Source organism: Hippoglossus hippoglossus, chromosome 12 (assembly GCF_009819705.1).
Source record: "Hippoglossus hippoglossus isolate fHipHip1 chromosome 12, fHipHip1.pri, whole genome shotgun sequence".
In the NCBI taxonomy this organism is placed as follows: domain Eukaryota; kingdom Metazoa; phylum Chordata; class Actinopteri; order Pleuronectiformes; family Pleuronectidae; genus Hippoglossus; species Hippoglossus hippoglossus.
Genome location: NC_047162.1, coordinates 18,427,038 through 18,450,742, shown reverse-complemented (window position 1 = coordinate 18,450,742; position 23,705 = coordinate 18,427,038). Strand labels below are relative to the sequence as shown.

The 23,705-nt window shown below is 44.0% G+C and overlaps 1 protein-coding gene across 1 annotated transcript in view; it reads left to right on the top strand.

The window, feature by feature from the left end:
• Positions 1–23,705, top strand: part of si:ch211-196i2.1 (collagen alpha-1(I) chain) — a 71,465-nt gene that overhangs the window by 3,518 nt on the left and 44,242 nt on the right. The window contains exons 2-4 of the mRNA XM_034603246.1: positions 20,144–20,291; positions 20,390–20,548; positions 22,311–22,503. Coding sequence (XP_034459137.1) covers positions 20,144–20,291; positions 20,390–20,548; positions 22,311–22,503 — 500 coding nt within the window. The remainder of the gene's footprint in view (positions 1–20,143; positions 20,292–20,389; positions 20,549–22,310; positions 22,504–23,705) is intronic.

Below are 23,705 nucleotides of genomic sequence, written 5' to 3'. Positions count from 1 at the left end.
GTAACCGTCCCTGCAGCGCACACACAGCGGTGGTGGTGGTGGTGGTGGGGGGGGGGGGGGGGGGGGGGGGGAGTGCAGGTCACAGCTTGTGGTTTGCTGTCTCTGAAGAGAAGCAGGTGAAGAGGTTTAGGTGGAAACCACATGTCGGGCGAGAAGCTTCTTTCTTGTCTGTAATCCGCTCCCAGGCCGACTGGAACCAGATGGCAGACGCGGTGGATTGATGGTGTTCAGACGACGCTCCGCGAATGTTTGCTGTTAGCGACGAGTAAAAGAAAGGGCCCTTTATTATATTCATTTTTTTCTAACATTCACAACGTTTCCCACTTTGTAGTGTCGTCTCTCAACGTGTCTGCCATCGCTCAGGGGGCCTGCAGACACAGCGCAGCCTGCAGGACGCACTGAGACGCACATTTATGTGGAAAAGGCAATTTAAGGAACTGATGTTTTCTCCCAATCGAAGCTGTTTATGGTTCCGCTCCGACTGAAGCGCCGACACAGACGAATGTGCTCGGTCCCTGTGCATCAGTCGGAGGTTTCTCTGTAGCTCGTGCAGATGTTGAACACCTGCCCTGCGGTGTTGAGTGGAAGAGCTGACGGTGACGGGGTTTACCTGCAGGCTTCCAGTGGAAGAGTTTCTCTGTGTTTGTTGGGTCTGATTTACCAGATGTTGACTGAGTATGAAACCTTCCCACTTCTAGCCTGTTGCAGTTTTCAGAATCCAGGGAAACCTTCGAGCTTTTAGAAGCTTAAAAAGATTCTCCAATTATTCCTATCATACAAAAATGAAGCTAACGTGTCAATGCGACATCCGTAAAGAATTTACCGTCTGCGGCAGGCGGACAGGATTCAGAATAAACTCAGCAGATAACACGTTTACTGTCCTCACTCATGCAACAAGTAAACTAATTAATTATTAACAAGTCAAACAAGATACAAATATGTAAAATAATTAATAAAATCTATTTAGTCTATTTTAGAATAAGAAAATAAGTTACACTTAAACCTGCAATTAGTGATTTTTGCCCACCTGGGGGCGGCAGAAACAAGCTGTGAACACAACGTTCACACATCACCTTTTAAAATTCATGTAGAGATTTTAGATGTTCAGCAAAGAGTTTATTATTAACTTATGGAACAACGTGATAATTAATTTAAATGTGTGTGTCTGTGCATGTGATGAGTGTGAATCCAATCATCACGCTCTCAGTTCTGGTTTCGGTCTCTGACGCAAACTAACGGTCGGTGTCTAATACCCGGGTTCGACTTTATTTGGCAACCATCGGCCCCGGGGGGGGGGGGGCCACATTTAAATATTATTGTAATTCATCATTAAGAAAGTCAAGGGGAGTCGTTTAACTGCTGCAGCTGCGACACGTGGAGCCGCCTTCACTCGCCCGTGTTCCGCAAAATAGATGCCAGGTGATGCAATGTTGTTTCATACCAGTCAGACACACACACACACGAACACACACACACACACACACACACACACACACACACACACACACACACACAAACGAACACACACACAGTTAATTGCCATCCTTACCACACACTTTCCTGTTTTACCTCACGCCAGAAGAACTTCTCACCACATATAAAGTTCAGCAGATTTTAAGTGAATTACCTAAGACCGATGGTTTTTGTGAAGCCTTGGCTGTTGCTCTCTGACACACACACACACACACACACACACACACACACACACACACACACACACACACTGTTCCGTTGACACTGACCCCTGTGTGACACCAGCAAGGTGCGCTGCGTGGTAAAATAAACCGTGAGCTCTGACGTGGCCCCACCGCGTCATTCAGTGTCAGATTCTGAGCTCTGTAAACTTTTCAGTGAACTTAAGTAAAACCCGCTGCAGCAGAGCCAGACATAAACACAAGTTGTTTATAAGAAACGGATATCGTCCAGACGTAGATCTCCCATTTGCATTATTCTCTGTCTGCTTTAATTTGCATTGTATGACTTGTTTTCAGCTTCACAGGAGAAGACCTGCGTACTCACTGATTTCTCAAAAACACAGAAACACAAAGTTGATTCTGCCTGAAGACCCTTGATCGGACGCTTTGTTGTGACCTCGTATGTGTTTGGGACGGTTTTGTTTCTTTGTGCATCTTTAGTTGGACTCATCGTTGCGTTTATGGACTTTGTTGTTTTCCTTGAGTTTAGTTTTTGGATTCTTATTATTTTATTTGATGCTTTTGACCTTCAGTGCACTTGACTTCCTGTCTGTGTCTGGTTTCCCTCCTTCTCTGATTAGTTTCTCGACCGAATGTTCGAACATCTTCTTGTTTTATCCCGTGAACGTTGTTGACCGAGCTTTGCTTTTCGACCTCAGTTTTTAAAGCAGTTAATGAACTTGGTGAAGGCTGATGAAAAGAAAAGGTCTGCAGCTGAAGTGAATCGCTCGGTAGTCTGACGTTCATCGCCCCTGACGTGTTCATAAACGTTCTCCATTACCACGAACGTGCCGGATTCTTATCTTCTGGTTTGGCTGAACTTGACTGAAGAGAGACCCGAGGTGTTATGACTAACGGACCCTAACTCACACTGTGTGTTCGAAACATTCGTTCAGCTTGTTTACTTTAAGGTGATTGATTTGTTTGGAAGTCTGGGCTCAGTCCGGTGTCGCTTTCCAGGTTCATCAGCCCTGCAGGACTTTGGTTCCTTCTCCATTCTCTGCCTTGTTCCTCAAACAGAGACATGGACAAAACAGCTGAAGTGATATTGATGATATGATGCTTTCGCAGGAGGCACAGTCTGTATCTTTCAAAGTTATAGTAACAAACATGCACATCAAGCTAAATGCAAGACTTAAAGAACCTACCTGTCATGTGGAGTTCGTCTATTATCACTAAACAGTGCATCAGCTTATAAATCCACTTCCTTCCTCTTTGCAATGACCTCACATAACGGCAGCGTCTTTATTTACTGTAAATGTAAAGACGCTGTAAACTGCTGCACGCTGCACATTTCAGACCGTGAACAATGAACAACGGGCAGACGGTAGAAACGCACACAATGCGTGTGATTGTACCTGGTTCAGCCGCTCAGTCTGCAGCGCATACCGCACAGACGAGAGATTGTACCTGTAGACTGACATGTTACAGATAAACGCTCGGGCGGCTGCATTCCTGTCACTTTCTACAAGGCTCATTTACATATATATTAACCCCTGAGTGAGAGGAGGCCTTTCATTGGTCACTAGGTAAAGTTTCATTGTATTTGCATTTATAAAACTAAACCTGGGGATTAAATACCTAAAAGAAATGAAGGTACGTCATCAGATAGATGCAATAATCCTCTAAAGCTGATGTTTCAATACACGTTCTCGCTGAATAATGAATTCTGAAAGCTTCTGGAGGGAGTTCTGTCGTCGGTTGGGATCTGATCGTGTCCCAGGTTCTTGGATTTGCCCGGAAAATGTGCAAAAGTTATTCACACAGTTTAATTTGACCGTTTTCTTTGATTCAAGAAAAGATTCAATTTGGTTCAATTTGTCGTTTTTTTCGGCGCCGTCGATGTCATTCAGCAGATTTTGATTTGGTAACTTCACGACCGCGTGTCCATCTGCCAATGGACCAGGTTTTTCCCATCAAATTTATGATGGTTTAATTTCATGCCTCAGTCACTGGAGACTCAGGAATGCAGAACAGAGAAGCGATTGAAGTCCCCCGGTCCTGGACTTTGGGGTTTCCCTCCATGACGTCACCCGTTGGTTTGTGAGCTGCCATTTCAAAGCCTCTAGTTTGGCATCTTGTCCAGCGCCATGTTGGTTTTGGCCGCCACAACCGTAATTGAAAGAGCAGGGGGGGTGGAGTCTGACTGAGAGCTCTGCACCCATTGGACGCTACTAGCTGTCAATCACACAGTGCATACAGTGCTTTATCGTCTGTTTGACTGTAAATGGATCATAAAGCACTAAATGAACATCAGATGTATTGAAGAAGACTTGAAACTAGAGATTGAGACAAAGAGGAAAATGTTATAAATGTAATTTTTCTTGTAGACTTTCATTGGCTTAACTTCTAAATCTATTTCTATAGTTACAGTCGATGGGATGTCAGTAATAGAAGCCTTGGATAACTGCCTCGTGGTGAAAGTCTTCGTCGTGTCTGTACTTTCTTTTCCACATTTCCCTGCCTCCCTGCTTCTCGGATGAAGCGAGGACGACCTTGTCCTCCTGCTGTTCTCATCTCTGCTGATGAGGTGACGGTGACGTAATCGAACCGCTGACAGACACGAGGAGAAAACCCGCTGGTATCTGTTCCGCCGGCGCCTCCACACGCAGACGGACGCTTCTCACGACGCCCGACTGTGGTTGTCGTTACCTCGTCGCAGGCCTGAGACGATGTGGATTGATTTCCAGTCAGCGCCGTGCAGAGCGTCTCGGTCTGAGGACAGGCGGTACAGCAGAGCTCGTTTTCCCAGTGTTCACGAGGCTCTGTCAGAACGACGGCTCGTTACACGTTTCATTACGTCCAATCAATCAGTCTAAAACCGGGACAGCCATGTTTTCTTTACTTCCAATGTTTTTCCAGTGCGGTTATGTTTTGGTCGGTGGGTCTGGTAGTTAGCGGCGTTGCAGAAATATGACTGAACGGATTATGACAGAACTTGGTGGATGTATGTGGTTCGGCTCGAGGAAGTTTTTTAACATTGAGAGATTTCATATATTCACAGATTTCCCAGGGTATATTTAATGGATCTTATGGAAAACAAAGAGCAGTGATATCCATGAGTGTGTGAAATGTGTTTGCACTCTACTCAGTGACGTTCTAGGTTTAAATGCAGTATTGTGTTGCCGGGGTTTCATGTGTTGGATCCATCCCCAGGCCACGAGGGCGTATTAGGCCCAGCTCCTGATAACCAGCCACAAAGAGCACATTTACCGTGAGCCAAAAATAAAACAAACACTTTAACAAACATAATATTGGTGAAACAGAAGCTTTTTGCAGCTGATTAGCTTCTGTTTCATAGTGAGAGGAACTGCTGGATTTGGGGGATTTTGCAGAAATACAGCATCTGGGTATTATATCAACGAGCTCAGACTTTTGATTTGTCATTTTCTTGCAAATGTACTTTACTTGTAAATGGTCAAAGGTCTCAGACTAGTCAGTGAACCCTGTTTTTGCTAATTTATTTGTCTGTACGCATCAATAAATGGACAGATTAACCTCAGATTAACCTCAGATTAACTTGTCCAGTGAACACTTTACGACAGCTCCCTCCTCGTCCTCTCACCTTTATTGGTGTGACCTTTCAGCCAGGCTTTTATTTTACTGGAGACCCGCGGAGTCACCAGCTCGACTGAAGCCGACGCTCGGGGTCAGGACTCATTCAGCACACGACCTTTGAACGAGTCTTGTAAAAAACTTTTGCAAGAGTTTTTCTTTACAAGCAATTTTAATGACTTGGTCAATGTGACAGTGGTGTTTTCTTTCCTCGTCAACTGTGACCTAGACCTTAACGAGGACCTCAACAAGACAGGGACGTGATCTGCGTGTCTTTAAGAGTGTTGGGCTCATAACTTCTAATTTGACAATTTATTGATTATCAAAACAGTTCTTGATTTTCTGTTATCTTTCTTATTTTTAAGTGGAAATGTCCACGTTAACCACATTTTAAATTAAAACCCAGGCCCAGTGATGCTTCCAGCTAAATGCAGATCTGAAACACACCTCAGCTGCTGCATCACACTTCACCGTGCATGACCAGGTCTCCACCGTCTGTCTGACATCCAGTTCCTGGAGCTGGCGATGTTTCAGGGCTGTGGCGAGCGTGGAAGTTGTCCGTCTGCACAACCAGCTTCATCACGTGCATGAGATCATTTGTGTTCCTCTGCCTCGGCAGCTCGACGAGTCCTTTCACTCGACCATGTTGAGATTATGGCAAAAGCTCTGAAGTGCATTTAAGTACGTTCACATTTTCCTCTCCTCTTGTTTGGCCTTACATTGGCAGCAAACACAAGTTCCTCATAGTAAAAAACCGAATCCATATCGAAGTGGACCCAGACGCACGGTTACAGAACACAATGTTTGTGTCCTCATCCAAGGCTGTAACACGAAGCAGAGGTCAGAGCTGCAGATTTGGCCAATTTCTCCAAACCTTCTTATTATAATTGTCCACTATTTTAAGCCCCTTGAGTTTATGTAAGTAAAGTGTATTTATACAGCACAGGAAATCAATTCAAAGGCCAATAAGGAGCATAAAAGACAAATCTGGTGCATGTAAATCGCCCAAAATCCTGAGGGGAGCGTACATAATTCCTGCAGATGCCAAAAAAAACCCACTCATCTGCATCTGTTGATTCTTTCTTTAGCTTTGCCAAAATCCTTTCTATTCATTTGTGGCTTCGGTTTGTCTCTTGGCAGTTTCACGTATCCATTAAATAGTTAGTTGTCCTTTAATAAGAGTCGGGAATTAATCAGCGAGCGTTTTGAACCAGAGCATCTCTGAGGACAAACCTCATCCGTCCGTTATCTCCCCCCCCCTCAGCCATTTATCTCTCTCCATTCTCCATTTTCACCCTTCGTCTCACATCAACCCGAGCGGAACACAAGCTGCTTTTACTTCCTCTGTTTTCCCTGGTTTTCCTTTTGTTTTCTCACAAAACCTTCCATAATTTTCTCACATTTCTGGCGGTTTAACCTGCCGACCTCTCGCCGCAATTGAGGCCTTAATATACTGCAATCTGCTCTAAGTGAAGGGAAGTGGTTTCCAGAAACGTGCCAAGTGAAAAAGTCTCATATATTGGCCTGTATTGCATTTCTGACATAACCCTGGTCTGCAAACAGCCTCGTGTGGCTACAGGGATTCCACACGAGGCAGCGCAGATATTTGAGTCTGGACATCGACGTCCCCAGAGCCGCGTGGCGAGCGTGGCGAGCGTGGCTGGAAACCGTCAGTCTCACCGTGAGAAAGCGCCGCCACCTTTAGGCCGATTGGAAAAACTCTGTAAAACACACTTCTCTGTTTTCAAGAAGCTGTAACACTTAACAGCGACTCTTATTGCACGGGAGGCCGACACGTTGGCGATACTGGACGCTTTCACCTGACAAACAGCATTACGGGTGTTTGATGCTGCGCAGGTCGATTCCGCACAGTGTTTAAGTGAAATGTGAAGTGTCTGCCACATGCAGACGGACGCAGTAGACGTGTGGTGTTTACAGGCCTGGATCCCTTTTAATTTGTCAGTCTGAAAACATGTTCACGTTCAGGGGGCCTGCGTCGGGCGGCTTCCACAGAAATGTAACGCTGTTTATGAACGTTTTCTGTGGGAATCGTGGCCTCTGGGTTGGAGGAGATGTCCCAGTTGGTGCTGGGACCTGGTGGTTTTGTCCAGTGTCCAACACATACCCTGTTTCCCTCTTTGCATTTCCACTCCAGTTGAGATGCGTTGGTCCGTCAACGTTCCCACAGGCTTGTTATACCTGACTCACCGAAAAGTCCCCTTCTCTGTTTTCCTCATCTCCCGTTAAATCCTCACTCACAGGCCGACCGGCTCCCCCCCCACCCCACCACCCACCCGCCCGCCCGCCCGCCGTGGCTTTATTTTTCTAACTGGTGTGTAAGACACATGTAGCACAAAGGCTTTCCTCGCCCATCTGCTCGCAGCTGTCACATTCCTCATCTGGCCGTGTGGTTCTTGGATCTGCTAAAAGGCGGAAAGAACATGGCGAGAAAGACACGATAATGGAGACGGTGCTAATAATCACAAGCGATTACCTCATGCTCCCACTTTGCTGTGGTTCTGAAGATGCAGCGTTTAAATGAATCTCACTGAATACCTGGCTGGACGTGGTTAGAGAGCGTATCGTGTTGCTCGTGGGTCTCAGGTCAGGTGCTGTTCATGTGACTGTGAAGTCCACTTCTCCAGATGGACTCGGGAGTTTGTCTCCCTCTCATCTGCTTCTCGTCCTCTGAAGATGGTTCACGGGTCCGGGGGCTGTCTCCTCCCGCCTGAGGAGCCGAGTGTGCATCGTGCCAATGTGTCCGCTCGGTGAGGAAATGAAACGTCTCTCGCGCAAAACATCTGTCGGAGGCACATCTGTGAAAACATGCAGCTTGTTTGTGGAAATCTCTGATTCTACAAAGACTTTAACATGAAGTTTGAATAATTGGAGTTGTCATACTTGGTTAATGCACTGATTCATTTGTTTATTTTTTATCCAGAGTTGCAAATATGTAATTCCTTACTGATGTGGTTGTTTTTGATTGGCGGATCAAAGTGAGTGACGTCTCCAAACAGCTGCTTTTTCCCTGCTTCTCGTTTTAATACAAATTTCTTCTGTCAAGATAAAGAACGGAAACACTTTTCCAATTTGAGAAACTGGAACAAGAAAACACTCTTGATTTGTAGTTTCACAACTATTGGATGGATTTCCATAAATTTGGGATATTGTGACATTAATGTGAGTTTCTCTCCCAGAAGCACAATGAGGTTCAAATTTATGGTTTTTAATAAATAGTCCCAACGGACTTATAAGTCACATTTTCCACTTGTCCAACACTGTGATTTAAATGGTAACGACTTCTGGGTCGATGGATTAGTTCCTGTCATGTAACTGTAAAAAACTTTTTTACTATCAATTATTTATATTATTTATGTTTTGTGAAGCTAGTGACAGTATTTAAGTAAACAACAAAAATACTCTACAACTCCCAATGGTTAAAAAATTGTCATTTAAATGTTTTCTACGTTATTTGGACGTCCACATTTTTTCCTTTTCAACCAATTCTGATTTATCTTTGATGAAATCTGGACAAGTCTTAACCAATAAATCATCAAGTCAGCGTTTTACTGTTTACACCTGATACTACATAGTTTGCATGGAAAGATATTCAATCACCGCAAGACCTGACGTTAAGGACACGTAACAAAACGACAAAGATGAAACTCAGCTTCAGGAAAACACACGTAGTTTTCATGCTGCTGAAAATCAGGCTTTTACATGAAATCAGAAATGTACTGAATGTCTGTGTAGTCACACGAACGTGACCTGAGGGTCTCCGAGCTTAGGGGGGGGGGTTGTGTGTCGAACAGTGGAAGGAACTTTTGATTGATGACCTGAATTCCCCACCCTGCCTCACCTCTCTCTCTCTCTCTCTCTCTCTCTCTCTGCCCTGATGTCATTCCCCCGAACACAATAAGCTAATGTCTCGCTCCGAGCTCCGAGTCTCATTCGGCTGTTCAGCGTCTCAGGTTCGGAGCCCGTCACATTAAAGAAAGGAGAAAAATAGGCTCATTGAACTCGGCTGGAATAGATTCCACCTGTGCAGGGATCAGATTTCTGTATTTCTCTGTGGTGTAAACTCCAAAAACAGCAGAATTATGTTTTGATGTGCACAAGTACTTCCAAAGCTCTTCAGGGATGCAACCGTGTTATTAGTGTTTTTTCACTTCTGCAAGAAACCACAAGGAATTTGACCTGCGGACATGTTCCTCACTTCATCCACTTCCTGTCGTCTGATGAATTTACAGGCAGGTAGAGGAGCAGGACGAGTGTTGACTGGTGCTCTTCTGCGTTTCCTCTCCCCGAAGGAAACTACAGCAGCGTCTCGGGGAAGCTTCGACGTGTTGAAAGCTTTAGCGAGTCCGTAAGCACGCTCCGTTTTCCACCTTGGATCCATCTTCAAAATGGCATTCAGATGTTCACTGAACATATTTGGATTACTCGCACCATATGGCTCATACTTAAATATTATTCATCCCGTTGGTTCACTGGTTCTGGGCAAGAAAAAGCCATGTTTATTATTCTCATTTTGGTGGTTTTGTGTTTGTGATGGTTTCCTGTGTCTTTAATGAGCTGTTTATGGTTTCATCAGCAAAATCTAGGTTTTGTTGTTTTATGTGTAAATAAAATCGCACTAAAACCTTAATCATCTAATGCTCGAAACTACGTAAGGTTTAAAAACTTGGATTCATTTAGTTCGCCCATGTTGTCTCCACCCAGTTCGATGCATGTGGAGTTTCATATGTTTGGCTCTGAGAAGCTGAACTCAGCCAATGACAGTGTGAACAAAGAAAACATGAATTATTATATTATATCTACGAATTGTTACACAAACGTCCAAAATTATGAAATTATGACCATTTACATCCCTAAGGTCAAAGGTCGACTTCCCTGTGACATCATAACGTTCTGTAAAAACACTTTTCTGATGACGCTCTTCACCAGACTGTGCACCGTGACTTTATTTTCTGCAACTGGAATATTTGCCGGAGGCGCGCGACCACAAGACGGTAATTGCGGTTGCGTTTAACACAGGAACCTACAGATATAATGCAACTTTGAGCATTGAGCTCCACACAGGGACTCTCTCCACTAGCGTATGCCACCATAATGTGTAATTCACCGTGCCAATCACTGGCTCCAGGGTTCTTAGGCTTTGAAGGGATTACAACAGCAGAAAAACAGCTCAGGAAGTTTTTATGTCTGCGTCTCGACCCTCCAGGACGGAGCGATTAGTCGCTCTGGATTTCGAGGAGGAAGTGAAGAGGTGCTGCGTTCGAAGAGGGACAAAGATCGAGAGGTTTTTCTTATAGAGGAAAGTAAATGTAGGAATAATGATGCTGCGGAAACCCTGGTTTCAATCTGTGTGTGGAAACCTCCGGTGTCTCCAACTGTCCCTTGTCCCCTGTCCAGCATCAGTCCTCCTAACCACACCCCCGGTGGTGCTGGGGCTCTGCTCTCCCGAGGGCACGTATTTCCTGCTTTCCCAGACAAGGAAACGTTTTAGGGTTTTTCACGACAAGGACCTGACTCTACTGTACTGTGTCATTTCCCGGGCCTTGTTACATTCAGGTTTACAGTATGGCTGTTATAGCCATTGAGTCCACTTAACTCCCCCTGTGTCCTCCATTGGGCCGTAAGCCCAGTTAACAAGCCTGTCCTCGCACAAAACACAGATTTCACTCTAAGCTCACCGTTTCCTCAGCGAGGGGCACGTCTTGAAATAGTATCCCAGCATGCGACACGAGGTTTTTCCATTAAGGTGCCGCATCTGTGAGCGTTTCCCAATGTGCTGCCGGGTCGAAGCTCGGTGTGGCAGCGGCCGTGCTCATCACTCACAGATCCGTTGATGACTGATTGAGATGTTTAGGAGCATAAGAGATTCGTACGTTTCCTGTGTTCGCTCCAACTTTCCATCTCTCATTTCCTACTTATCTGGCGCAGGGCGATTCCGTCCTGGTTTTCCACCAGTGCAGGTGGAAGTCTTTAATCTTCTGCCTGTTTGGACTGAGGCGGAGCAGAGGCCAGTAATTGTACCAGCTCGGTAATTGAGCTATCTGTTGGTCTGTCCCCAGCTCGTTAGAGTAATGTAATCCCACCACAGGACGGCGTGGCTGCCAGCTCCGGTTCCCCTGATTACAGCCGCTGGAGGTCGTCCAGACCGGGAGGCAGCAGTGGGCAGATGTGGAGTGGAGGGGGGGGGGGATGTCTTATCATGTCCCTGTGGTTATAACCACGGTTACCAGCCACCATTACTCACAGGTTCTACAGGGACGAAGGAAAAGTGCTTCAGAATGAGTCAGAGCACTTATTAATGTGAGATTTTATTACCTCTATACTCCACATGGGTGGTCTGTAGCTCCGCAGCAACGTTATGATTCATTCAGAGTCGTGTATTCATCGGATGAATAATTTAACTACAGCAACTCATGTTGGCAGGAGGGTTTAGAACGGTATTCACAATGTTAAGTTCCTCCACTGAGGAGGTTCTGCTTCCACCCCTGTTTGTCAGCAGGAAAAATTACCCAACGGATTTCCCACAAAACTTGGTGGAAGGATGGATCAGATTTAAATATGGTTTCATAAGGGGATCCTTGGTGGAGATGTGCACACAACTGAGTGACTTTCTAGTTGGTTTGTTTGTCTGCAGGATAACGTGAAAACTACTCTTCTTTAACACGGCAAAATAGACGTTTTCTTTTACATTTTCCCCAATTTCCCAGAGAAAATATATATTTATGGACCTGATATCAATGAATGTGTTCAGTGTGGTGCAGCTTGATTGAATTTAAGGAGACTGTTTGTGCCGTTCTAGGTTTAGTTGAAGGAGTAAACGACGTGTCACAGCTGGTAACTCACTCAACTCACTCACCTGCAACTCAAATTCCTTTAAACCGAAGAAACAGGACATTTTCTGACGTTTCTGACAGATGCTGCAAATCTCTCATCTTCTACATTGTTGGTTTTCACAAGGAAGGTTCATGCAATGTTAAAAATCAATATCTGTCTTTGCTGCTGCTGTAAATGAGTTGGCATGATTTACTGGGAGCTCTGGTCTCTCAGTCTCCCCTGGGGTTGGACCCAGTGAACGCCGTGCCAAGTAAAAACAGTAGAAACGTGCCCGTCTGTGTTTCAGCTCACGAAGTCGACGGGCCGGAGGAGAAGTCTGAGAGCGTTCAGTGTTTGTGTCCCGTACCAGTGACCCTCACTGGTCCTGGGCCAGGTGTGAGGATCAGTCTGTGGAAAAATCCCAAACAGAGGATTTTTCTTTTATGAGCTTTAGTGAGGTTTTGAAAGTGCATCTGTTTTTATATAAGTGCACAGCTCTGATGTTGTGGTGCCATCATGCTACATGTGTAGCTGCAGGACAAGTAGACTAAGGCGGCTCCTTCTCGTTGTAGCTTTGAATTACAACGTAACTAAAGACAGAAAGTCATGAACACATGGAAACAAAACAAGGTGAAATACAATGTCTGCCCATGTATTTTTAGTTTCAACCTCTTTATTTAAGGCAGTGACTGAAACTGCAGGCGTAGTCGTCTCTGACTTCAGGCGTCAGCCAAGGTAATTACCAAAACTCCAGAGAATTACAAAAATAGGCCTCATGCTCTTCTCCATTATTGGCTCATGGTGGGACTGACATCAGGTCCTTAAACTTGTACATGCTCTAATGTTCTAGACTAGGTGTCCATTATACCCTGAAAGTATCGGCTGAACTACTGACAAGACCTTTGAGGAGCTTCAGGACTTAAAACACACGAGATGAAAGAAAAACTGAAAAAGCCTCGTACGTCTCCTTTAAGCTCTTCACCTGCTCCACTGATTTCCGAGAGATAAGAAGTTAACGCCGTTAATAGAGATGTAGTTGAGAGTTATGAATGAAGACTAGAACGTCACCTTCCAAATAAAATCCTGATCTTCGTGCTGGTGTTTGTTTTCACGCTGCAGCTTTGTCCTTCTGCAACAAGACAATTTAAATGTTTGAGGTTTTCGTTCACTTGGGGGGGAAATCCAGCACACGCTGAAAGATTTTGTTTATTCTCCTCGTCTACAACTTGTTCCATCTGTTTATAGTTTCCACAAATCATTTTTCATTGCTGTTTTTTTTGTTGTTTTTTATCAAAAATGTAGGGACAGCATTGTGCCAGCACCCTTTTATTTAATGAGGTGGGTGCAGTCTATGAATGATTCAGACGCTGTGGTTACAGAGGAATGGTCGGATGGATGCTGTGTGCAAACAGCAGCTGTACAGTTTGTGTGAGTACAACCATTCACAGTGGACCTCGTCCAAACGCAAACAACTGTGCAGCCACACTGTGCCAGACACACAACTGTTGGTTGTTGATCTTGGATAATGGACATTGATCTTGTTTAGTTCGCCACATGTGTGCATTTGGGTTTCTGATATACAGCTGTTTTAGACGCTGCACCTGAGCAGCTGACAGCGCCGCAGTGCGTGAGGATTTAAGGTGGATCTTATTAAACGCTGGTGTATTCAGATGCATTATCACAACTGTAACACAGTCGGGTTGTGTTTCAGCTAAATCATGTGTGTGTAAGTCATGTCGTCATTTATCATAGTTCTCATATTTATGAATTCACTGACAGAGCAATGATGGGAATGTTTCCTTTGTTTGACTGAGGAAGAAACAACAAACTAGCGAAAGCATCCATCAGGTTTGAGGAGGAAATCATTTGCTAGACGTGTCAGTGAAAAGCAGATCATTGGGCATTTTGTCAGTTGGCTTGATGTTTTCTCAGCGATCGACAATCAGCACTGACACGAGGAACTAATAGAAGAAAACACAACACAGAGAAGAGGGTGTTATGGGAACCAGGCAGGATGATCGGGCTGAAATTATTATGATTACAGAATTAATTTCAGTAAAATCCCTTATGCAGATCAAAACTTCAAAAAGCCTATAGTGACGTCTTCTTATTGCTTTTTCAAAACCCTAAAATATGAACTTTAACTACAAAAAAAAGACAAAGAAAACCAACAAATCCTGATAAATGTGTTTTGGCGCGGATCGTTTTTATCACTTCCTTGTGAGATGGAACATTTTTCAACATTTTTTCCATTTTTCCCCAGAAAGTAATTAATGGATGTTGATGAATAAAGTCTGACACATTTAGGAAACTAATTGTGTATGAAACTTGCTGCAGCTTGATTGAATCTAACTGGATTGGTGGGCGTTGGCGGACGAGCGCGCTCTACGTGACATTCTACCGTTTTCAATGTTTTTGTTATTTTTTCCAGTTGGTGATGGAAATAGCTTTTCTGTGACACAATTATCTGACAAATCAATCTTCGTCTACGTCTTGGCAGGAGTTAGGCTCAGAAACACACAGGTATAGCAAAGAAAGATTATATTCAGACAGAGAAGCCTGTTCTAGCAAGAAACCCAATCAGTGGAGGCTGCATGCGTTAACTTCCTCACTCAGGTACAAATAAAGTCTTTACTCACTGTGGAGGATCTCTAAAGGAAGAACAAGATCCAACAAGAATCACATCTCGTTTCTACATCTAGTGAGTTGTCCTTTGCTTTCACTGTGAACGTGTGGGAAACTTAAAATGCAAACTTGTCGATGCCTTCCAATCAAACTGTCTCGCTCTGAGCCGGTAGAACCAACCGCCTTCGGGTCAGCGTCTCTCCGACATGTGGAGTTTGTGTAACATCACAGTGCAGGATGCACGAGAACCACATGTGTGAGTCTCACACACACAGAGCCAGTTTCAAAAGGCTCAAGAGATGAGTTACTTGTGATCCTGCTGCCAAAGAGCATCTTTCCCAGATTGTAAAATGTGTGTTGAGTTTAAACGACAAACATTTACATTTGTGGACAATTGTCTGTTAACTCATTGTCATCCGAAACAGACATTCAGTCGCTATCAGACGTCGATTGTCAGCACTCGCCACCAGTAAATCAAAGCTCTTCTGGCAAATAGTAGTTGCAGTAGCTATTGACGTGGAGTAAATGCAGAATTACTGGGGGCCTTATTACGATTTGTCTGTGCGACTCTTGGGAGGATTTATTATTTTCTTGTATGACAATGGTGGCTCATCATGAAAGCCTCCATTTATTGCACAGATTATCACTTTCCCTCATCAGAGGCCGACGGAGGAGAGATTTATGGAACGGATCAGAACATGGCACGCTAACAAGAAAGACGAGATGCTTTCCAATGACTGCGGGCGTTTAGCGGAGATCACACACAGCTGCAGTCTGTGTTTGTGATGTGCAGCAGTTTTTTCTCCGCTGCAGCCGACTCTGTTCATGCTTATCTCCAGGAGTTTATGACTTATTCTGGATCTCGTTCTATTTATCTTTTTTTTTTCTGTGTGAGACTAGAAACAGTTTCCAACGTGACATATGGGGACTTTATTCTTTTCAAAGCGATGTTCTAAAAGAGATGGCTCGGGTGTTTCGTGGAAACCCGGGTTTTCATTTAAAGTGAAATACGTTTTCATGGTAGAGGATGGGACGAACAAACCAAAAAAAGTCAAACTTTATGTTCTTAAAGTTGGTTTCTGTCCCCTTAGGTAGTTCTGGTGGTTTTAATTAGTTCTCTGATGCTATAAAGGTGGTTAATGGTCATGATTGACGGCTGAGACCTCGATGCCTCGACATCACAAAAGCCCAAGATCACAAGACTAGTATCGTATTTTAGCTTGATCTTTGTTCAACGAGAGGAAGTAGAGATGTCGTCCATCTTTACTCTCATTATATGGTTGGATCTGAGGACTACAAGTTGTCAAAATAAGACAAATTGAGGGTGTGGAGTTAAAAAAAAAAGTGTGACCACTCCTCATCTCTTAGTGACTCAAGGCTACATTAGCCACTGTTAGCATAACGCACCAGGATTTCCAACGGAACTGTTGGCGGTCCAGTTGCATTGTGTCTAATGTAGAGAAAGAAGAGGGAAGAAAGTATGAAATGACGTCAATAGACAAGATGGTGGCAACCTTCTTGTCTGTTGACCACGACTTCCAGTTTTTCTTGCAGTTTTTCGGAGCGTCCTGTTCTTGTTGTGTACTGCAGCGCTTCTCGTTACTAAAAAACAAACACAGGCTCCAAACAAAGGCAACAGTGTCTATGGTTCTGAGGGCCCACACCTGCAGACTGGATATCTGAGCCCAGATGTCATAGAGAGGTGCTGGTCAACCGTCCAACAAACCCTCCAGGGATTCGTTCTGTGTGGTGTTAACAACATTTTTCGTTTTTTTATTTGCCGAAACTTCACGAGGAGGATGTAACACATGCTTCCACTGCCAGGTCCAGAAACTGACCTGAGCCACCAGGAGGAGTTGCAGCAAGGACATGAACAGGAATTGTGTTTGTTTTAATGCACAAGCAAGTGTACAGGTACCATTACTTGGATCTGAGCCCTGGCTCTTTGTGGTGGATTGTGATATATCTAGAAACCTGCTGAGGTTTGCCTTTTATTTCATCCAGTGCATGCATGACCCTCCCACAGTGGATAAGTGGGGGATGAATTGTGATAACTTAAGTATTATACTTTTACAGTTGAAGAAGGTACGTTTTACTGCTCCCACCTGGTTTTGACTTTGGTTTTGGCTCAAATTCAGTTCAACACAATCAAGACTCAGCCTGAGGCCTTTGCAGAGCTTTTAGTTTTATTACAGGTTGTGTCACAAGCTCTGTTCTGTTAACTCGTGAGCTTTTCCTTGAAAGCAGCTGATGAATAATCTGAACACACGACTTGTTACTAGTTCAGCTGATATAGAATTTAAATTCACTCTGTTTACTTCTACTTTTATGTAGAAGAACTTCTTTTTTTTACAGACTCCAACATAATTGCGAGTTGGTGTGACTGAGTAAATAAGACAAATTACCCAATGACCCAGCTAACCCTGCGAGTCTTTACTGTTCACACATTTCTCCTCATGCAGGACCCGAACATCTGTTTTACTTTTGCAGGAAACAGAACAGGCATGACTGGCACCCCCCTCCCTCGTTCCTTACCCTCTCCTCATCTTAATGGCTTGATCTTTTGATTATAGTGTTGGGGGGGGGGAAGCACATGAGTATGTTCCGAGGTTTTTCTCCTGGAGGGCACTTCGCTGGTACATGAAATGTTCTTTCATGAGTCCTCCCGCACAAGTGGGGCTTATTAAAGCCCATCGGAGCATTAGATCAGTAAGCGTGTGTGAGAACAGGCTCTGGTTCCAGGGACTGAAAATTACTGCTCATTGAAGATATTGTAGCATCAGCAAACCCACACACTCCTCAACGTGACAGTGGAGTTTGAGGATCGTGTGATTGATGTTAATGACGTTGTTATGGTTCATTGCAATTTGTAACTTGTTTGAAGTTTATGTAATTATGGGAAAAAACAATGACGGCAAAAAAAAAACACGAGCTGTTCTAGTAAAAAAATGCAAGAATGGACGTATGATAATCATAATCATCATAATCATACATTAATGGAGATTGATGAAGTGGATGTAAACCCGTGCTCTCGTTAGTGGTGTTGCAAAAAAGGAATCGTTTCTTTCACTTTTTACATGTGGAAAAAAAGGAAAATCACAATAGAGTCATTAAGGGTGAAAGTTCCTCAACCTTTGCACTATTGTTAAAGCCAAATATATACATGTACAGTATATAATATTAATAATGTGATCATGTATATTCCTGCATTTGAAAGGCAGAGTTGTTGCAGCAGAGGACAAAATATTCTGACTGTTAGTCTGTCGCATGAATAAAACTTGAAAGAAATATACATCCTACTCTTCCTATATTGCAACTGAACCAATTGGTATAATCTCACATCTTTCAAACTCTAAACCTAAACTTTGTATCTCCGGCCTCAAGCCAAATCCAACATTACCCTGAGGACAAACTTTGGAAATCTCCCTCTACAGCCACAGGCGACATTTAACAACTTTAACATGCTAAGTATTTCTCGTTGTTACGAGTTAACAAACTGTCTCAGGCAGACGATGCAGATACAGAAGCATGGATACATGTCTTACCTGTTTGTCGGCTCTGTCTATTTACTGTACTTGGACAACAGCATATCCAATGTGCAGTATTGTTGTATCTTGTTTTTGTTTATGATTATGAATATTTTATTAATATCTCATGCCATTTAATCCTGTTATTCCTGAACTGACCTGGTTGGTGTTAGTTGACCTCATTCTGCATGTCTCTGCTAATTGAGCGGTTAAAGTCCCAAATTGGATTATACATATTTGTCTTGGGCCTTGACATGGAGTTAAAAACATGTCTGCTCCTCCTCAGCCCCCTTTTTCAAATCTGAAAATTGATGTGTTGTTTACCGATTAGTCAACTATTTGACCTCATGTCCCTCGTGGCTGTTACCTGGAGGTTAAAAGTGCAGTTCAGACCATCACTCAAATCCCTTTCCTTCACTCTGAGTGGTTCTCGACCATATATCTTTGAGGATTCCTGGAAGGCTGGCATGTTGGAATTTTTAGTGCGACACCAGTTACGCCATTCCTGTGGGGCAGCAGAGTGTGACCAGCGATCGTACACAGCCGAGGGGCTGAAAGACGTGGAAGTATTCATAAAAGATCTTTAAGGGAGAGTCGAGTATTGGTTTGAATCTGCTCGAGCAATCCTGAATCTTCCGAGCTAGTGGTTAAATCCCAAAGAGCCACATCGGGTTGCTGCTCTTGTAATCGTTACGTACCTCGCTAGGATTGCAGGACACTTTATGTTCTTTAGTTAAAAGGATGTATTTGCGAGTGCACCCTCTCATTTAGCCCGGGCAGCGTCTGCACCACCTCTCACACATCCAGATCGCCATTTAAACTGGGAGTGATCTCAACCCGTTCCCATGTTAGAGAGTGTGATTAGCGTACAACAATACCAGTCTTTGAGAGGTGACTCACTCTCTCCAAATATGATGTAGACATGTGTTCATAGTCCTCAGGAGGAGCTGTTTAAGTACAGGGGGTAATCAACAACCCCCCCCCCCCCCCCCCCCCCCCGCCGTGGGCACCACAGGACCAATGGAACTTTACCTGCTCACATGCAGGATAATAGGCGACAAGCTGACGTCACATGATGGGAAATAAATCAGTGGGTGAGGAGTAAAAAACAATCACCTGCACTGTAGGACACCAAAAAAACATAAAAACATAAAAGAAACTAAAATCGGGTGGAATTCGTTGCAGCCCTCTGCAGCTTCTCAACGACAAATACCCTGTATGTGGTTTTCCGCTGCTTAGTGATGCCATAAGTGAGTGGTCTGTTCGCAGGCTTTTCCTAAGTGCCAACAGATGAATGAATCTGGTTTGGCTGCTGCAGATGTCTGCCGCCTGGGTCCCCTCATCTAAAAACAGAGCAGAACGTTTGCTAAACGGCCAAAAGTATGTGGACTCTGCAAACACGAGACGCTTAAGTGATTGTTGAACATCTCATTCCAAAAAAAACGGGGGCATTGATCTGCAGCTGTGAGCGCCTCCACTCGTTGTTTAGGGGGATTTTGCAGCGAGATTTTTCCGACACAGGAGCATTAGTGAGCCGCTGATGTGAGATGATCGGGTCTCATTCCCAGTCGATGTTCTTAATCATCCCAAACATGTTGGAGGGGGTTGGGCAGACCAGTAATGAATGGAAAAGATGTCACTCTGGACCTGGATGTGTGCATTTTCATACCGAAACAAACAAAACGAGATATTTCCCTTCGGTAAATTATATCATAGCCCTTAAGGGGAGAGGAGGGGAAATAGACACGTCAGTTATTGTAGTTTGGCCTAAATATCAAGTGCTATTATGCCAAAAACAAAACAATTAGGGCTTCAACACTTGTTCCCCATAGATAACTATACTATAAATTGATGGAGGGAGTTTGGTGCGTTTATATTTATCGATGTACGTTGTTTCCTGTCGCTCTACAGACGAGGTGAACATTCTGCAGGAGCTTTCGCTTCACGTGTCGAACAGCAGCAACGCCTCAATGACTGTGGAGGACAGTAGGTGTCCGGTGCTGCAGGTGGGACAGTACTCCACCTTGGCCCTTCCTCTACGACAGCTCTTCCCTGACAGGTACAGTTGCCTCTCCGCCTCTTTGATACTCGCTAATGTTGTGTTTAAAGGTCAAATATGTTGTTTTTAAATAGCTAATAGTTGTGTTTGTTGCGTAGGTTTGCAGATGAGTTCAGTTTGCTGGTGCAGATGCGGAGTCCTCAGACGGAAGAACGCAGCGTCTTCACCATGCTCAGCCCCGACAGCCACGTGATGCTGCAACTACGGATCAGCGCCTCCGCCGTCATCTTCACAGGATCACAGCAACGGCACTACGAGTGAGCCCACTTCTTTATCTTACGTTTTTTATTTTTACTCTACAGCCCCAAATTAATACAAATTGAGTGAATGCTGTGTGCATAGCGTGCATTTGAGAACCTTTCATTCATGTCAACTTTTATGCATTACCCATTATCCCCCAAAAAATCCAGATGTCAGAATGTGATTACAACATCCATCTCAGGTAATTGAGGATGACTCATGCCCGTTCCTGCTTCTTGGCCGAGGTTTGTGTAAATGTGTCTGCGAAGATGAAGGCAGGTTCTGTGGAAGTGTATTTGTTTGCAACATGTGTGTATTTGTCTGACTGTGGATTGCGTTTGGCTGTCTCTTCGGGGGGAATGATTTATTAAGCGTCTCTTGGCAGCTTTTTTCCCTCCTCGAGAGCCACAGAGCTCGAAGTAATACATCACCGTGAGACAGCCGACACGGAACTGAGCCAAAAGATAGACACACACACACAGATACCGTAGCGTGTAGCGCGTGTTTACTGGCACATCGATTTTTATTTTAAAGCTTGTTATTATTATTTCAAAGGTTTCTATGACATTTACTGCCACTAGACGTTGGACTGGAAACGCTTCATCCGCCGCATCTCCAGAGACATTTCCTACACAATCTAAGGGAAAGTGGTATTACACAAAACAAGACGCACAAGTGAACTAGAAGGGCACTTGGAGAGCGTTTACATCCGTGAAGACTAACGCCCTAATGCACCATGCTGAAAATGTGGGGAAAAACATACCTGATCCGCCCATTTATCCAAATCCAATGAGAGTTCTGCTCAGGACGTCATTAATCCATCATAGAAAACCATTGTTAGCTGCTGTATTAATGTTTAATATCTCGTAAGGCAGCTTGTCGATCACTTGTGTTGATTGGCACCTTTCCGTAAAGGTCCAAATTCCAGCTTTACTTCTAGAAGACCGTAATGGTCTCATTCGACATTAGAACTTCTCAGATTAATATATAAGGGAAAGTTATTTTACCAAGTCTTGGAAACGTTCTCACATTTGCACCAAATCTGAGCCACGACCAACGTCACCTCAGGTCGACGTCACTTGAGTCGGTGTTGGTTGGATCTGAAGACAACAAGTTTTAAAATAAAAGGAAAGTTCAAGATGAAAATACCTGAAATTCGTAAAAAAAACATCCCTCATCTCTGGTTGAGGCTAGTGGCTTTAGGCTACAGTAGCTGCTACTAGCGCAACACACCAGTATTTACAACGAAATGTTAGCAGTCAAGTTGCATTGTAGGTAATGTCGTTGGTAGGTTGTGACGAAATAGACAAGCTTGTGTTTGTCAGCAGTTTTGTTCTCGAGGGACAAAAAGAATTCCATTAATGGACCTTTAATGTTTTTAACGTTTTTGCCTTTTTATTATTGATTAAACATTGTTCCCGTTCCACTGCTGTCGTCCATGTGTCGTAACATCTTCCTCCAGATTGATCGATCAACAGTGTTTATTCCTAAAAACCTCAACACATTAACAGATGTGAAGTTCCATCTGTTTTCTGATGTTTCTTCTTCCTCGGGCCAAACGCTTTCTGACCCAGAGCCTGAATCTCCCTGTTTAGTAGAGAGAGGTTTCAACGGGTGAAGAGGGAATCAAACACATCTGCATTTTAATTATCTTTTAACTGTCACAGCGCCCGAGCGTGGTTTCCAATTTATCTCCGGGATTAATTCGTTCCACGTTCATCTCAAGACAAACACAACCAGAGACGCGGTTACATAATGAGGCTTGTGTGTCTCCGTCAGGTTCCCAGTCGGCGGTCTGTCTGACGGGAAGTGGCACCATGTGGGCGTCAGTGTGTCGGCAAAGCGGTTGGCGGTGTACGTGGACTGTTCCCTGCTGGAGAGCGTGGACTGGGTGCACCACGGCCTGGGGATCAGCACCGACGGGCTGCTCATGGTCGGGGGCACCATCGAGGGATTTGAGACCCCGTTTGAAGTAAGTGGTTTTTATATACAACTTGTTTTGTTTGTCTAAGCCAGAGATCAGAGGCACAACACAATATCTCAATAACTCATTGTTAGAAGTTATTTAAATGTGGTAAAGATGTTCAGTTGAATAAAAGGATGATCTTCTGCCTTGTGAACGCAATATCTCAGAAACAACTCTTGGGAATCCTTTCAAATTTGGTACAAACTTTCACTTGGACCCACAGATGAACTGATTAGAATGTGGTAGTCGAAGGTCAAAGGTCAAGGTCACTGTCACCCATCAAAACACTGAGTCCAGCTGACACTTGGACTCAGGGATTAAGTGATGTTAGTGATGTTAGTTTGTTGTTTTCCTGATCAAAATCACACGAAAAAACACGCAATCATCAACCACAACCTCTGTCCCCTTTTCTTTTCCTTTTATTCTAACATTTACAAGATGCCCAGAAAGTGAATTCATTAAGTTTTATTTCGCAAACCTCAGGTCAAACCCTCGGCTGAAGAAACAGTGAACTTCAGGTTGTCTGAACGGCCCACGTTTGATTTAAAATGATCTACTATATTGCATGTGTAATAAAACATGTTTTATGACTGAATGCTTTTATATCAGCCAGATGATATTTAAAATAACGGTGTCAGAATAAAAAAAACACGTGTTCAAGTTCAGTTCAATTGAATTTTCTTCCGAAAAGGACACACATGTCTGTTCGTGCTCGCACACACTCACACACACACACACACACACACACACACACTGACAGGAGAGAACACACAAGTAGATATTCCCTTTCTGTGGCCTGATCCCACCCTGTTCACCCTTTCATCACTGACACAAAGACGCGTAGCCTGTAATGCTTAGATACCATGTGTTTGTTTTTATAAAGTATGCGTAGAAATCCCTGTAAGCTGCTCTAACCGCAACTTCAATCACCTCCAGTGCACCGGCGGCACATCAAATTACAGGGGGAACACTGATGAGTGTTTGGACAGAGGATGAGTTAAGTATCTCCACCCCCCCCCCCCTCGGTGTCCTCGTTTCAACATGAGGTCATTTCACTTCACTTTTGTTGTTTACCTGCGTGTCTTTGCGCTGCGGGAGGAAAACATGCAAACTCCATGTTAAGCAGAAGTAAATGTTTACACTCTTTGATTACACTCTTAGATTTATGCATGTGTTTTTCAAGTCAGGCAGTTTTTTACTTTTCATTT